General features: G+C 34.2%; 1 protein-coding gene across 1 annotated transcript; it reads left to right on the top strand.

The window, feature by feature from the left end:
• The first annotated feature begins 7,254 nt into the window (after nucleotides 1-7,254).
• LOC106056793 (ubiquitin-conjugating enzyme E2-22 kDa-like) lies at nucleotides 7,255-16,450 on the top strand. Its single transcript, XM_013213646.2, has 6 exons — nucleotides 7,255-7,547; nucleotides 11,370-11,522; nucleotides 11,918-12,000; nucleotides 13,688-13,851; nucleotides 14,581-14,645; nucleotides 15,700-16,450. The coding sequence occupies exons 1-6, from the start codon at nucleotides 7,485-7,487 to the stop codon at nucleotides 15,769-15,771; spliced, it is 600 nt and encodes a 199-aa protein (XP_013069100.1). The 5' UTR covers nucleotides 7,255-7,484; the 3' UTR covers nucleotides 15,772-16,450.
• Nucleotides 16,451-17,520: the final 1,070 nt, after the last annotated feature.

The following is a 17,520-nucleotide window of genomic DNA, read 5'->3' on the forward strand; positions in this document are numbered from 1 at the left end:
CATCTATTTATTTTTACTAGGGCGAAATTGTGAATAGTTCAAAGTTTCACGTATCTTACGTCGTAAACAAATAGGTCTTCTCTGCTTATATTAGGCCTATTATTATCATTTATATTGCGCCTTACCTTAAAACGTAGATAATACAGCGCATATAATAATAATAATATAATCGTCTAGATTCTGTAGATCAATATCCTTATGTAAGTTAAAAGGAAAACAAAACTTATAGATTATAGATCTAATTATTAACATGTGTTTGTGCATGTTTCTGATGTTCCTTCAGAATTGAAGATTATTACATCCTAGCCCAAACCCCCCTATGGAGGGAGGGAGGGCGGGTTGAATTCGAAGCCGGAACCATCCAGAACATATATAGTCCTACCATACGGCCAGACATCCATGCACGTCTTTACATGGTGTCAATAATTTTAGAAATGCTTGTTAAAACCAGTGGCCTAGCTATAATAGGGATTAGGGGCTGGGATCGTGACCTCTTCGTGGCCTCTGCATTTTGACATTTGATATCATGACATGAGATAATGAACGTCGAACGTAATATTTGATGTAAAAACAAATTCAGACACTCTTTTGTGGGCTACCCTCAAGTGGGGGCCCGGGGGGGGGGTTCAAATTTGTACCCCCACCTATAGCTACGCCACTGGTTAAAACACTCACAATTTGATTGACTGTTCATCTGAAACTATATATTTTCGCTAAATCACACAATAAGGTTAGGGTTAGGGTTAGTAAAATCACTAAACCTAGAGACACTTCAGGATAGAAGAATAAAAGGTAGGCCTAAAGTAGCTATAACACATAAAACATTGAACCGTAATTTACAAATAGAAAAAAAAAAGCTATTGAAATACTCAGAAAATACTCAGAAATGCACAAAGATAGATGCGCATTTCTTATTCCATACGCTAGAACAAATTCGTAAAAGTGCTCCTTAATTCCCTGGTGCCATCAGAGAATGGAATATGGGTATTGCCTGAATCAGGTAGGAAAACCAACGACTTAGCAGAGTTTACGTTATTGATTATTGATATTTAAATCATAATTGAACAATGAATTATTTTAGCCTTGCGTCTAAATACTTTTCAAATAATTATTTATTTAAGTAGCAGTAAGGGTTTAATAAGCCTTTTAAAATGTAATTATGATATCTGTATACTTTTGTGTATTGTTTTAGAGGTCGTTTATGTTTGAAAACACCGCAACTTACGGTGTGTTTTAGGCTATGTGAAAATAAGGTGGAAAAAAAGAAAAGCCAAAAATCAGATTTTAAAAATATGCTTTTCTAATTTGTTTAAGAGTATTTTAAACATAAAAACATAGACCTACGCGATAAAAAATAATAACTTGATCTAGCTCTAATTAAAATTAAATTATATCATTTACGAAAAACATGGGAAAAAAAAAAGATATTTTTACATTTGTTGCGGGTCTATATCCGAAACGGAAGTTCATAATCAGTGTTGCGCGTGCTAGGTATCTCTCACTAGATCTGGATTTAAGTTTTTTTTCTTCTTCCTTTATTCCCCCCCCCCCCTCTCTCTCTCTCTCTCTCTCTCTCTCTCTCTCTCTCTCTCTCACACACACACACACATAAACTGTCATTTAAGGAGTATGGAGCATACATTTTAAAATTTCCAATAAAGTATTTTTATTAAAACTTTACCCCCCTCTGAGGTCTAAAATGTTTTGAAATAGCCTACATTCTTTCATTCTTGTTTTAATATCTTATAGAGAAGGTAGATGAACGATATCGCCGACCTTATGGGCGCTCGGCTTGAACTTCATAGGTTCTATATTTAAAGAAAAGCATACTGGTACGTCTGCTTTTATTCTTAATTCCCTAAGTAGCCTCCTCAAGCGTTTTGTTTTTTATCTGGTTCCAATTTTCTTTACCGCTATCAAAGCCGAAATGTTGACTTTTCCGTATCCCCCCCCCACCCCACCATCTCATTTTCTCTCTCTTTCTCACACACACACTTATTTTCCTAGAGATATATGTGTCATGTCATGATTTGGCTAGACAGAGATTTAAGACACTTCTTAGAGCATGCTTACTAGCATTATTTCATGCAATAAGACCTTTTTAAAAAATTCGTTTTCGTAGGTGCCTACAGCGTAATATCTTATAATTCTTCTAACGAAAAATTACATGTCAAATATAAAATCGACTTTTAACTGCACTTCTTTGATGGAGCCCAGAGAAAGGTAGAAAAACAGATCAATTTGTACAATGTTTTATTTCGGGTAATGCTGAACTTCAAATTGTAATTTTGCTTACTTTTATTTTTATTGAAAAAGGAGAGGGGGATAACTTCGAAACCCCTTTAGCTACGCTCATGCAATTGGGTGACTGTATTTTTTATTTAGTCTTTATTATTATTATTATTATGTTAGAAATGAACGAGTAGTCGTTCTCTGGCGCTGCCAGGGTCGAGTTTCGCTAAAGAGAAACAAAATTCATCGTAGTCCCTTTAACAGTTTCCACTGAGGAATTTTCTGGTGATGTGGCAGGTCTGCAGCAGTACCGCCCTCTGACAGGCAACGAAGATGTTCCTAGGAATGTTAAGGGCCTTGAAGGTGTCTGTGAGGTCAGTTGTTATTATCCCCTCGGTTGATATACCAATGGGGTATATTGTTATTTTGGACAATTTCCATAGACGCTTAATCTCCAAGCCTAGGTTCCCATATTTTCTTTGTTTTTCTATCTCAGTTTTTCTTAAATTATGAGACAGTGGTAAGGCGATATCGATAATGGTAGCGGTTTTTTTCTTTTTTATCGATGAACAGCAGATCCGGGCGATTGAAATCTACCGTTTTGTCGGTCAGAATAGGCCTATCCCAGTACAGCAGATGTTCAGTAGACTCGAGAACCTCTTGCGGAGAGTATTTATAATAAGGGGGAGTGTCCTTACCGATCAATTTGTACGTCAAAGCCAGGTGTTGGTGTATTAACTTTGCAACTTGGTTATGGCGACCTAGGTAGGCTGATTCTGATAGAGCTGGACATCCTGCCATAATGTGTACAATCGACTCGCCCACATTTCCACATTTTCGGCATTTGTCGACAACATTGAGTTTCAGGATATGCTTCTCGTAATTTTTTGTCCTGATTACTCTGTCCTGTATTGCTGTAACAAAGCCTTCTGTTTCAGGGTAGAGATGACCTGCTTTGAGCCATGTTAAGGAAGCAGCCTTGTCGATGTTGTCCCCATGTAATGAAGCCGGAAATTTTCCGTGGAGTGTTTTTTCCTCCCATTGGCGAATCTCATGCCCTACGTCGTCCAAACCGACATTGACATCAGCATTGTGTAGGTTCAGAGGGGTTGCATCGGAGTCGTATTTCCGTAGGAAGGAAACTAATTTGTTGCTGGAGGCGAGCAGTTTTGATCGTATTTTTTAAACTTGCATCTTACACAATTTGAAGATGTTCTGCAATCCACGACCCCCATCCTTCCTGGGCAGGTATAACCTTATGGTGGAGGACTTGGGGTGTAGGCATCGAAATTTGGTTAGTAATTTTCTAGTGAGTCTGTCAATGTCATGTAGGTCGGTGTCAGTCCATTTGATCACACCGAACGTGTAAAGGAGCACTGGGACGGCCCAGCTGTTTATTGCAGTGATGAGATTACTGCCAGACAGTTTGGTGTTGAGGATTTTATTAACTCTTTGCCTATATTTGCCAAGAAAGTCCTCTTTTAATTTCTTATGGTTTATCTTGGCATTCTGGTTTATTCCAAGATATTTATAAATAGAGGCGGAGTTCAATTCCTCGATGCCTTCAAATTCAATGTTGGTGTTCGTTGCCTTGCCCTTTTTAATGCTTATGATGGCCAAAAGACATACAGATATCGTCACTAAAGCATTATTTCAAAAGGGGGTTTGGTTAACCTCAGAACCCTCATTGGCTTCGCTGATGGAATTTGATGACTGTAATTTTGTTATATTTTTTTTTTTCTTTGCGGGTGTTTTTTAACCTACCTCCCAACTCCCTTAGCTGCGCTTATGGAATTAGGTGGCTGTAGTTTTGCTCTAATTCTCTAACGGAATGAGGTTTTAAAATCAAAACCCACTGGTTACTTCATGGAATTTGATGGCTTTAGTAAAGCTTTATTTGTTTATTCGAGGAGTTTTTGAACCTCAAAAACCCATTTGATAACGCTCATGGAATTAGATGACTGTAGTTTGCAATTATTTTTTTTTGGGAGGGCACCCTAGGGGAGGGGGCGGAAGTTAACCTCAACATCCCCCCCCCCCCCGGCTACGCTAATGGAATCTGGTGATTATATTTTGCGTTTGTTAAAAAAAGAAATACTTATGACATAACTAGTACATGATATGACTATGGGGGAGCACCCTAGGGGAGGGGGCGAAAGTTAACCTCAACCCCCCCCCCCCCACCAGGCTACGCTAATGGAATTTGGTGATTATATTTTTGCGTTTGTTAAAAAAAGACTTATAACATAACTAGTACATATGGCATATGACTATGACATGTGATACAATTAATAGGCCTACCTACATATGACACGATAAAGCACATGACGTAGGGACAAAGTTGTCAGAAACGTCAGAAAGTTAAGAAATAGGGCCTATATAATATATGATTTTTTTTCGAACTTTTTAGATGTAAACGTCAAAATTACATTTCGATAACAATGTGTGGCCATTTCTAATATCTTCTTAAGAAAAATCTAGAGTCTTTGAACTTATGAAGTTTCTATGCTCGACCACGTTCTGCCTCAACGAGAAGTTGCTAATCAGATTTCGGTGGTTTCTACTATCTGGCTTCATAATCGGCCCTTCAATAATTTGTTATACCAAAATGTACGCCTACTTAGGATCTCCAGATACCAGATGCACCCCCCACCCCCCACACAAGAGGACAAAAGGAGTACACAGCCTTACCAAGAAAGAAACGCATGAAATAAACAAATTAGACAAATTAAAACTTTAAATACAAGGCTTACAATGATTCGAAAGCTCATATTTGAAGAAATAGACAATGTGTCCGTAAATAAAAGGCTGTAAAACTTAAAGTTTCGTATATTCTCAGTGCAATTCAAACAGTTGTATCATTAGCTCATTGGAGATTTTCATGATGACACTCAATTGAACATCACTGTTGCCAACTAAAAAAAAAAGAATAACATTGAAGCTGTTATGTTAACACTATTTCAGTGAGTAACAGTTGATCTTCGTATCAAATCTTGCCCATTTCTTTTAAACAAGTTTTAAGTCATAGTCTAATACCCCATTGCATAGCTAATTATTTGATGCTACAAACAGAAGAGCTTAGACCTTTGATTCTGCAGTACGAAAAAGCGCACAATTATACGTTTAAAAATGTATCAACATTTTCTTTATTTTGTACATCGGATGCACCAAAAAGCTAAGTCTGTTTATAGTTTTCCCGCCAGGTATGATTATCTCCAATATGCAGAACTTCATGCATATTTCCTACAGATTTTTCTACTAAATGCGAAAATGTTATATGAGTCGATGAAGAGTCTTTTATCCACGGTGCGTTGTTCGGTAAAAAAACAAAACAAAAAAAAAACACACCTATAAAACGCGCTTTATGTCAGACATCAACCAAAACTATAAAGAACACCTGTTTCTGCTATGCATGATTTTGATTGTGTGTTTACACTAGACAATATGTAGGAAAGAATTAATAAATGAAACATCGCAGCCTATGCGGCCGCAATCGGCCCCGCACTTTCATAGGCCCCGCGCGATGCGAATTCTATGTGTAAATTATTAAATTAAACCATTTTAACTTATTAAAGGGTTCCTGGAATTCTCCTAAAATTATAAAATATAAGAAAAAGTCATGAAAATCTCCTGAAATTATTAAAATCTTCTGAAAACTGATGCAAATCTCCTTAAAACAGACAAAATTGTCATTTCGGGGTGTCATTCAATATGGAAAACGTCAATCCTACTCGCGATTAAAAAACAAAAACAAAACGAAACAGCTTTGTCAGCTTTCATTGAATAAAAATGTAATAATAAGCCGAATTTTAACCAAAACAAGAAGTTCAAATACTTAATTTACTTTAATAGTAACTGACATACAAATATAGATTTAAATCTATCTCGACCTCTTCGAAAAAAGAAAACAAAGCGATATTTTGCTAGTCGATAGTAAATCTAAAAGACAGATCTGAATGTTTATCGGCGTTTTGTTGGAAAACTACCATCTACTGTAAAGTTAATTGAACAGTGATTTTGTACTTAGTAAACTAGATTATAAATAAAATGCAAAGACGAATATATTTTCTAATACAAAATCTTAATTTTCACTTATTATCCTTATTACAACGCAAAGTAGGCCCCGCGCAATTCGTTTCGCATAAGGCCCCGTAACCTGTAGGACCGCCCTGATCGCAGTGTACAACAGCGTGTAAGCCGAACATTTTCACATATGCCAGACGAAAAAGGACATAAGCGTGTCCTCCTTAAACCAGACGTCTGTCAACTCTAATTCTATCAGCCAATAACAGGTTGTCGTATTTTGCAATAATAATAATAATTAAATATATAGGCCTATAGCACTGTCAACAAACATGTAGGCTCATATAATGACAAACAACAACAAACAAACAAACACGATAGTTAAAATGACAAACTAATGTAAAAAAACAAAAAAAAGGTTTTGAAAAGAGAAAGCTTCTTGAATGTGTTGAAGCATAGGTTATATGTGTTTATTTGTTGTTGTTTTGTTTTGACTGAGCTCAATGAGGAGTGAGTTCCAAACCTTTGGGCAATGCACTAAAAAGTCCGCAACCCGTAGCTTTTGATGGGTGAAACGTGGCACAACTAGAAGTGATGAGTTGATGGAGCGCAGGGCTCTCGGAGAGACATGTGGGGTGAGCACTTCACTGAAGTACAAGGGCCTTTTTTTTTTTCGATGTAGATGCACTGATCATTGATGACAAAGTGTGGCCACTTTGTAGTCGATTCTCGCATTCACACAAAGCCAATGGAGTGTACGCAAGAAAACTAGCAGAATCGCATCCTGTTTTTCTTAAGACTATTCGTGCAGCGATGTTCTGAATTCTGTTTCGTATTTCTTTTTATTTTCACATTATTATTATTTATTATTATTATTATTTTTACACTTAGGTAGGGTCTACTAAAGGCGTCTGTCGAACCAGATGATGATGGCTATCATTAGTTTTCGTGGGTATTTTTCAGCTAACAGTCTGGGTTAGTTTAGAAACCAAGTAGCAACTTTACCATAACACTCACTAAGATAAGCCCGTACGCTAAAATTAGAAAAGGAAAGGGCAGTAAATGTAATAGATCAAGTCTACAATCTAAATCTAGATCAAGAACTACAATAGATTATCATATAGATCTAGTGAAATTTGGAATTTCTAGAAATACCACATTTGTATAATATAGTCTAGCTAAACCAAATCACAGCTAAGGTTTTGACTGCTCTAACTTTAAAGAGAGGCATGGCTAACATAGCCGAACAAAGAATAAAGAGAGAATTTAAAGAAGTCGTCAAGAGCGACGAGGTATTTTTCTTAATTTTAATAATATTTAAATAGATATAGATTATAGACTTTAGAATAGATCTAAAGTCTAGTAGAGTGTTCTAGAGACACCTCAGACACTCACTGCTTCAAACAACAGTTAACAGTACAGTACTCAGTACTGTCAGTAGTCTTGAGAAGTTGAGTAGAGAGCCAGTTATGACTCAGTTAAGCAGTAGAGAAGCATAGGGGCAGGGCATAGACATCACATTCACACTAGTCTGTACTTATCATAGAGTATGATAGAGTCTAGATGACTAGATCTAGATGTCTGGAGAGTCAGCTAGTCTAGACTCTTGAGTCTAGATTCTAGATCTACTTGCATAGATTATAGATTTAGGAATTTAGATATAAAAAAATAATAATAAAGTGCTAAGTTCGAAAGCATTAAGCCCGCTGGCAGCAATTTTCAAGTTTGGATTTTTATAGCACCGTAACGGTCTAACCTATGAAATAACTAATGGTATCTCTGAATTCCTCGTCCTTTTTTCTATAAAAATAATAGATAAGATTTAATGTATCACTAGGCTTAGTCAGTTAAAATTAAATATGAGGTCAAAGAGGTGTAGGGTAGGTATCGCCAAGCGTACTTTACCTCGATCGGATTTTTCCCCAGTTAGTAAGCTCGAATGGGTTGATGGAAGGTTCGAACAGATGAAAGAAAATATATATAAAAACATGTTTTAATATTTAATTTTCACTATAAAGTCATTTTCTTTTTACTCCAGCGCAAGAACACCATCCATTGCACCATTTCCCACCCTCCACAACTTCAAATAGTCTCTTTAAGCTGATGAGCCATCAGACTTAAAAATAGCCTTAAGCCCATGACCCATTTCCTTCACTACCGGGTAGTAAAAAAGAATAATTCCACACCTCCTGAGTTTGACGTAACCATGAACTTAGACTTTACAAGGAAAAGGAAATAGTATGTGTCGGAAGTGAAGAAAAAAGGTGCATGGGCAGTAGCAATATAGTAGTAATTTGGTAAACATTCAAATAAAAAAGTTTTAGCAATAAAAAGTGAACCGTTGGAACCTCTATACAAATCAGGGCTTTTCGAATTTTGCACTTTACTCTAGTCTAGATATTACTAGATCTAGAACTAGATTATTCTAGATTTAGATCTTCTAGACTCTCTCTATATATAGAGTGTTGATAGACTATATTATAGACCTTGATTTGACTTGAGTGAACTGAGGCTGATTAGAAACTTAGTCCAATCTAAGTCTAAGGACCAGATATATATATAGGAAGGGAAAGTGGGACACATGTCAATCATGAATGATGGAACTAAAAAAAAACAGGCTTAGATTTTTTTGAGCAATATTGCCAATTATTACTTTCAACAACTTTGAAGTTATTACAATACATACATCACAATTGACACAATGTACATACACACAATTTACATACAATGTAGGCCTACACACACAATAGTTTAAATAATTGCATGCTTTCTGAAACATTTTCCTAGATAGATCATCTTTCTGTGCTATCCATCTGAAAGCATTAAAACTCTCTCTGAAATACCTGGTACTTGGCACAATTTTCATGAAAGTTTACAATTGTTGCTGCTATTATCACTTTTCTAACCAACGTGTGTCAACCAGATAGTAAGTCGCATGTGTACTTGTTTCACGAGATATCTTTTCAGGTTTTCATGCTTCTTATCGTGCATTTCTGAACTAATTCATCAATAGCAGAAGATCCTTCAAGAGCACTGACATTCCGTCCCTGAATAAATAGAAATTCTGCATGGAATATTGCTACAATGTTGTGTACAAAATGCTTTTTTAATTCAACACACAAGGTTTTCAAAGAAGCTTTTGATTTGGGTGGGGCACTTCTCTTGTGAAAAGAATTATATAATTGACTTCAGGATATAATTAAATAGTCTCTCTACTAAAGGCTTTGATTCAGAGCTAACCACCACTTTCTGTAACATGAAATTCTGTTTTGTTCTAAATCAACAAACTTGCTTACTTTTTTTTTAAGATTTCATGTGAAGGGAGGCACAAAAAATTGTATCAATGTCACTTTATTGTGGGCTCAAAGCATCAATGAACACTGTGGCATCACTTTGCTGTTTCTTTACTTTGTTAAGTTTATAAAGTCCAAGCCTTTAACAACAAATGTTTTACATTTGGTTAGGTGGCACATTATAATTTTGGTTCACTCATTTTTAACTAATTTTATAGTGTAGTCCTTTGATTGAAAACTGTTATTATGGACTTGATTATTTGTCAAAAGGGGAGTCTTATCCTACAAAGTGTTGCAGGACTAAATCTATATATTAATTTATTTTAAAATTAATCTGTTGTATGGAGAATGATGCTAAATTGTATACAATAGTAAATAGTATCCATAGTAAAGAATTAGTAAAATAGTTGTTCTGTTATAAAGGTATAATTATACTAGAGTTGTCTTAACAGACTTAAGAGAAAAGCATAGGGGAAGTCCTTTTCAAAGAACAGGCAAGCTTCAGAGCAGACAAAAATACTGTTGAACAAATACTTAACATCAGACTGTTAAATAAAAATTGCCTTCAACACCAAAAGAAGGATGCATTCTCTCTGCAGCTCTTTTCAAAATATTTCTGGAGCATTTTATGATTGAAACTCTAGAAGGATTTACTCCTAGCTTGACCATAAACGTGCATTTTATTTCCAATCTCAGGTTTGCAGATGATATAGACCTCATTGGAGAAAATACAGATCAGGTACAAGATCGCACTTCAAAACTGGATGCTGCAGTTAGAGAAGTTGGCATGGAAATAAGCATATAAAAAGCAAAACTCTATTTTGTGGTGAAGATAGTATGAGATGTTACATACAGTTGAATGGCCAAACATTAGAAGAAGTTGACTCATTTTAATACCTAGGGTCAAGCATAGCAAAAGCTGTGGAAAATCTAGAAGAATAACATTAGCTTCCCAATAAAATTAAAGCTGTATTCTTCACAAGTGGTCTCTAACTTCTATATGGTTGTGAAAGTTGGACACTGAATGCGTAGGCTGAAGGAAGAATTCAAGCTTGAATAGTAAGTGCTATACACAATGCTGGGTATCAGATACCAGGAAAAGAAGACAAATTAGTTACAAGTCAACACTCTGGCTGGCAAAAAGGAGGAACTCCTCAATACTGTGAGGAGAAGCAAGCTGATCTGGTTGGTATTGTAAGACATGACTCACTGTTTTAAGTCATCCTTCGGGGTACAGTGGAGGGAGACTCTTGCTGACCCTTGAAAAATAGAGTGATTTGGTTACTTGAACTGTCACAGCACCACTACGACAAAATTCAAGGGACAGATGAAATGTTTTCTAACGTGAAATGATGCTTAGATGAAAATCTCTGTTCTCCAAGCACAACTTTCAGTTTAGGAAAGAAGATATGAAGGTGTACTATTTAGAGAGGTGTGAGCATCTATGTTAGAAGTTATAGATCTAAAAGATTATGTAGAGAATTCAGTCGTCAACTTGTCAAACACTGTTAAAGGCATTTTAAAGTTGTGGCTTGCAAAGTTAAATCATAAAGCTACTATTTGGATATGCTGTGAGCTAGATATGCTGTGAGCAATAAAATCATGCACATTTTTCTTTAATTCTTAGAAATCATCAACATGTCAAACACTCTTGAAGGCAATCTATTGGTTGAAATAATACCAGATAGCCATTGTTCTTATGACGAAGCATTTATTTTATTTTTCTATTTTGTACCTATTTTGTTGTTAAATCAAAATAATTAAAGTTTACTTTTGATGTTGCTTGTGAATATTTCAAATTTTTTTTTTGGTCACTTTCAGGTTGCAGCATGTAATATAAAAGTGGAACTTGTGAATGATAACTTTACAGAACTAAGTGGTGAAATAGCTGGCCCACCAGATACAGCTTATGAAGGTGGAAAATTCAAACTAGAAATTAAAATACCAGAAACCTATCCATTTAACCCACCCCAGGTAAATTAAAATGCTAGAAACATATCTATTTTACCAACCAAATTTAAATAAAAAATACCAAGAAACCCATCCAGGTAATGATCTAGAGGTAAATTACAATACCAGAAACCTATCCATTTAACCCAAGACAAGTAAATTTAAAAAATCAGTAACCTATCCATTTAATGCATTAGATGTCATGTAAAATATCAGAAACCTATCCATTTATCCCATCTCATGAATTGAAATATCAGAAACCATTAAATATCCATTTCGCCCACCACATATTCATTGTTTTCTCATGGTGTTAAACTGTACTTGTAATTTATTCTTTTATTAGTTTAGCTTACCAAATAGTTGTGACTTAGATCTCATAAGAATTTTTTGGAGATAAAAAAAATCATTTTAATCCTCAGGTAAAATTCATCACTAAAATATGGCATCCTAATATAAGTTCAGTTACAGGAGCAATCTGCTTAGATATTCTTAAAGACCAGTGGTAAGACAACATGTTGTTGTTTTTTTTTTGTTTCATTTCAGACTATACTATAAGAATTTTTTTGTTTGCTATCAAATCCAGTCACTGAAAAAAAAAATGAAATGACAAAATTAATTTTCAGTACTAATGAATACTTTATTTAACAAAAAATGGCTTAATAAACATATAGACTAATGCAAAAATAAATTTATGTAAGTTGTCAAGACTGCTGAACAATCTGTGATTTATTGTATACGCAACTGGTACAGATCTAGAGCTTTTACTTCTGACACCACTTTAATGTTCATACATTGCAAGTTTCAGAGATGGTAATTTCCCAAAAAATTTTGAAATTCCGACTGATCCAACTTAACCAACTTAGGCCTAGAGATCCACTTCTTGCATACAACTGCCATGTTTGCTAGCAAGAAAGTGTGTTACACAATGAAAACTTAAGCTAAACTTAAATTAATCTATTAAAAATGCAATTTTGTTGTTGTACATTCTCTCTATCTAAAGCATTTATTCTCATGGCTGGTTATTATTGCGACTGTTTAGACTAGAGATATAAAAAGCTAGATGTCAAGTGCATGAGGAGAAAGCTGTCAAAGTTTTCGTATTTGAATGTACAAACAAAAGTGCCTTGCATCCATTTTGTGTGTAGGTGTGCAGTAAATTTCATGTAGTGCTTTCAATGTGTAATACTATTTAAAGAAAATACTTAATATAATTAATTTCTACTTAATTTTAAAAGCATTCCACAGTTTCCTATTTAGGTCTCTGCGACATGGCAGTTCACAAACACTGGTGTTGAAAATTTCCACAATTTTTTGCAAAGTCTGTTCCCATCTCTAAAGTTATTAATTGCCTTTAAACACAGAACCAACTGTCCATACACACAGAAAGTCAAATATCAACTAAGTCTAAAGTCTCTGTCCATGTGTTCATAGATTTTGTCTCCCAATACTATTCACCAACATTATTTTATTTAAAAAAAAAAACATAACCAAACCTGTAATAATGTTAACTCTTTGAAAAAAAAAAAAAAGCACATCCCTCAATTCTTTGTCAGTGTTTTAAATCTCAGTAGTGCCTGATTTGGAATTCTGAATATTGTAATTAAAAGAAGGGAAAAAAAATACACAATAAAAAAAACTTTTTTTCATTACGCTCTCTTAAAGTCCCAAACAAGCTAAAGAGATTGACAAACCAAACCAAACCCACATGTCATTTATTTTAACTATCTGCCATTTCTAAGAAGGGACACATGACCAGACACAATAAGAAACATGCATTTGCTCATATAGATTAATTATACCAAGACCTTTTGTTTGTTTTTGACACTTAATTTTTGTTGTAGATGCTACTTTGTTGAATGGATGTCTATCAAGTTTATTGTTTTTCTACACATTTCTAAAATATATTTAACTTTTTATGAGTATTTTTTTTTCTAGTCAAATGTTTTCTGAAATGTTACAGTAGAATAAGACAGTATTTAAACTATAAGAACATTGTAAAAGTTTATGATTGAACATACCAGTAAAAAGTAGTGCCTTTTAAATGTTTGTTTGAAATGTCAAAGAAGTGTGTTTTTTTCTTTTCATTTCTTGCTTCCCAAATTAAATTGCTTGTAAATGCTTGCATTTTATTGATGTAGCAGAATTAAGAATCAGTATTTTTACATCAGTGTGTGTTATCTGTTTCCCAGGGCGGCAGCCATGACCTTGCGAACAGTTTTACTCTCTTTACAAGCTCTACTTGCTGCTGCTGAGCCGGACGACCCACAGGACGCTGTTGTAGCACAACAGTATAAAGAAAACAATGCCATTTTCCAGCGTACGGCAAGGCATTGGACAACTGCTTATGCTGGTGGTAAGTTTTTGGGCAGTTAACACGCATAGTATAGAGACGATACTTCCTTGTAAATAGTTACTGTAAATTTATAATTTGTGGGGAAAAAATGCTAATGATGCGGATGACTACTAGATTGTTCATAATTCTATTAGTGTTCATAATTCTATTAGGTCAAACATTATAAAATAAAGCTATAATATAACACATTCATTATGATATGTAACTGATGTCCACCAGAAAGAATAATAAGAGAAACATCATAAGTAAAGATTGGTTTTAGTAAGTTAAATACCAAAGTGGTTTTTAATTAAATTTTCACCTGTCTCACATTTGGAATTGCTAATTTCTACATAACATCGCATTAGTCTTTACTTATATAGAGACTAAAGAAGTAAAATATTTTTTTAAAAAGAGCGTCAATTTATTTATTGAATAAAGTGGGAAAAAATGCTGATATATGTCTGTTCAAGATAAAGATTGTCTAGACCTATGGCAATATTTAAGTTAATTATAATTTTGAAAAATTATAAGTCAAACTAAAGTTTTACCAGTTAGAGCCGTTTTCTATAAAAGTATTCACCCAGGTTCCACCCTTTTATTTTATATGTTTTTTAACCCGATGATGAGTTTGCAACCTGAAAAGAGGAATTATTTTGAAACATGCAAAACATTATTGACCATCTTGAAAAATAATATCTTGTAAAATAAGACAATTGTGACTGACAATTTTGTTGTTCATTTGTGCAGGTCCCAAATCTGATAAAGAGTTGGAGGATAAAGTTGTTAAAATGAAAAACATGGGTTTTGATGAAGTAAGTAGTTTCTCTATTATATCAGCACTCTATCTCTAAATTTCAAAATGTTTCTTTAAACACATTCAGAGAAATGCTCCAGGTAGTCTTTTTTTTTCCCTCTTAAATTTATCAAAAAAGAAATGGTATGATGGCACTTTACTGCTGAACAATAAAATTTCAAATTCATATCTTTAAGATTAAAATCACAATTTTCGGATTTGGATGCTCCAGTTCTAATGAGTAAGATTTGTAAAACAGGTTGCATGTTTGAATTCTGATTACATAATTGTTGGGGTTTGCATATTCATTTGAAACACTGGAATCATCCTTATTCTTTGCAATGGAAGACATTGCCATTACATAATTGTTGACTGCTGTACACTAACAGATGACCTGCCCTTTTGCCTTTTGATCTCTAAAGCAGACTTTAAAAAAAAAATATTAATACATTTCATAAATCATGTATAATGAAAACTTCATGTTAACTTTTTTTTTCTTACAAATCAGAACTAAACAAAGAAATGGTTAGTTTTATTTTATTGGGTTTTGCTTTTGGTCTTATTAATTAGCGGGTATCATAGGATATTCTTATATAAAAAAATATTCTTTCCTATATGTTGATCTTTACTATTGATTCTTGTTCTCTAGATAGGATCATGACAGTGAAACAACAAAATATCTGTTCTCTCTTTACCACCCTTTTCATCATGTTTAAAACAGATGTATTGGTTTAACAGCTGCTTGTCTTTTGAAAGCACCCCCCACCCCAACACACACACACACCATTATTTTTTTAAAACTTTAAATATGCATATTTTTATAAATCAATTTTGAAACAATATGAAAAAGACAATACAAAATATTTAAAATCTGTATGGGATCTAATGAATACAATTCTATCAAAAACAGACAAAATAAAAAATGATTATTTGTTCCCCCCCACCAAGTCTGTTGTGAGTGTGAATTAAGTGTGAGTTTGCGTGCAATGTAATGTGTGAGCTGACTGACCCTCAGGGGTCGCCCTACGAGTTTGTGGCACATTGTGACATCATTTTTATTTTCTCTTCTATAGCACAAAGCAAGAGTGGCTCTCTCCACTAAAGACTGGGACATAACAAGAGCTGCGGAGTATTTAATTAGCTAACCTTTAGATAGAATATTTTATAGAATGCTTTCAAAGAAACAAATCTGTGAGACACATTCAGTAATAGCCTCCAAAGTCTTTTTTGTTTTTTTATAAACCTTATTGGATGATGTGCCCTTGTTCTAGATAAAATAAATCACTACGTCTTTCTCATGTTGGTATGTAGTGCTGTGTGCCATTTGTTTTGTTTTTTGTTAGTGTGTGCAGATGCAATTGAAAGTTTAACATCAAGTTCAGTGATTTAGTAAAATTGTTTTTCTGTGGAATGTCAGAGCCAAACATAATACAGACTTTTTTTGTCTTCTTCTTGCTGTTATTATTCACTGTCAATGTAATAAGATCTTAGAGTGTGTGTGTGTGTCTTACAGTGTGTGTGTGTATTTTATTATTTTTATTTTTAGTCATTTCATTTTTATTAAAAATCATTCACTTAATGAGTTGATAAACTAACAAATGGAGTAATCATGGCTATAAGGGAGGGGCTGTATATTACAGAAGTGACTAGGCCTAGTGTGTACATAACATATTGCACTATATTTCATCCAATTTTAATATATAACTTTAAAAAAAAAACAACACATTAAATCTTTAGTGTCTTTGTTGATCTACATTCTTCTGTCATGTTTTATCCTTGTGAAGGATGTCAATAAATTAATTTGGTCCATTTTGCAATGAAAAATGTGTTGTTATTTCTTGTACATCTGCCATCTCATCTTTCACTGTAGGGTTGCTGTGACCACTAACCAAATCCCTCCATTTTTCCTGGTCAGCAGCTGTCCTAAGTAAGATATCAAGAGAGAGGCCAGTCCATTCTTTTACAATGTCCTGACAGCTTTTCTTTGGATGACCCCTTCTTCATGCTCCCTACAATTTACCTTGAAGCTTTTGACAGTGAGTCATGTCTTACAATAGGATTAAACCAGTCTCGTTACAGTACAAGTATTGAGGATTTCTTCTTTTGTCCAAGCCAGAGTTTCGACTTCAAGCTTATTTGTCCTCTTGTAAATAGATATAAAATGGTGGGATGTGTGAGTGGCATAAGACACTTGGCTACTTATTAAAGGAGTTTGAATTCCCCCTTGATCTGAGTTGTCTCCGCTAAGCTGCCTTTAGGCTTCCCAGATTCCTCCTACAGATCCACAGAGCAAATAACATGAAAGATACGCCATACAAGTTGTTGTTTTTTTTAATTGTTTAGAAATGAGATTGTGGTTGAAGCATTGAATCCTGTACCCAGGTTTACCAAGATCAAACAATAGTGAAGTGAAAAAGTGAATCCTGTAGCCAGGTTTACCAAGTTCATACAGTAGTAATGTAATGCTATAGCCAAGTAGAAATTTTGTCAACCATATGTACAGTTTGAAGTGAATTAGCTGTTAAGATTTATTACTTAAACAAAATATTTTAAGTAAACAGACTTTTAGTGAAGTGACATTCTTTTTTTTTTTTTTGTAAACAAGTGAGAAACAAATTTTCCTTAATTTTAAATACCAGTAGTTAATCCGCTGATAACTTTTAATAGTTAATTTATTTAAGACTGAAATTTTTAAAAAATATAAAAATATTTATTTAAAACTACCAAGAAAATTGTGTGTAGGAAAATAAGGGACATGCTATGACTATTTTTGTCTCTATCTAATCCTCTAAAATATTCTTAAGACGTGTATAAATAGTTGAACTATGACATTTTGTGTCCGGCTCATGTGCAACAAATGCAAAATGTGCTCAGATATCCTCCCTATGTTAGAT

Source organism: Biomphalaria glabrata, chromosome 8 (assembly GCF_947242115.1).
Source record: "Biomphalaria glabrata chromosome 8, xgBioGlab47.1, whole genome shotgun sequence".
Classification (NCBI taxonomy): Eukaryota; Metazoa; Mollusca; class Gastropoda; family Planorbidae; genus Biomphalaria; species Biomphalaria glabrata.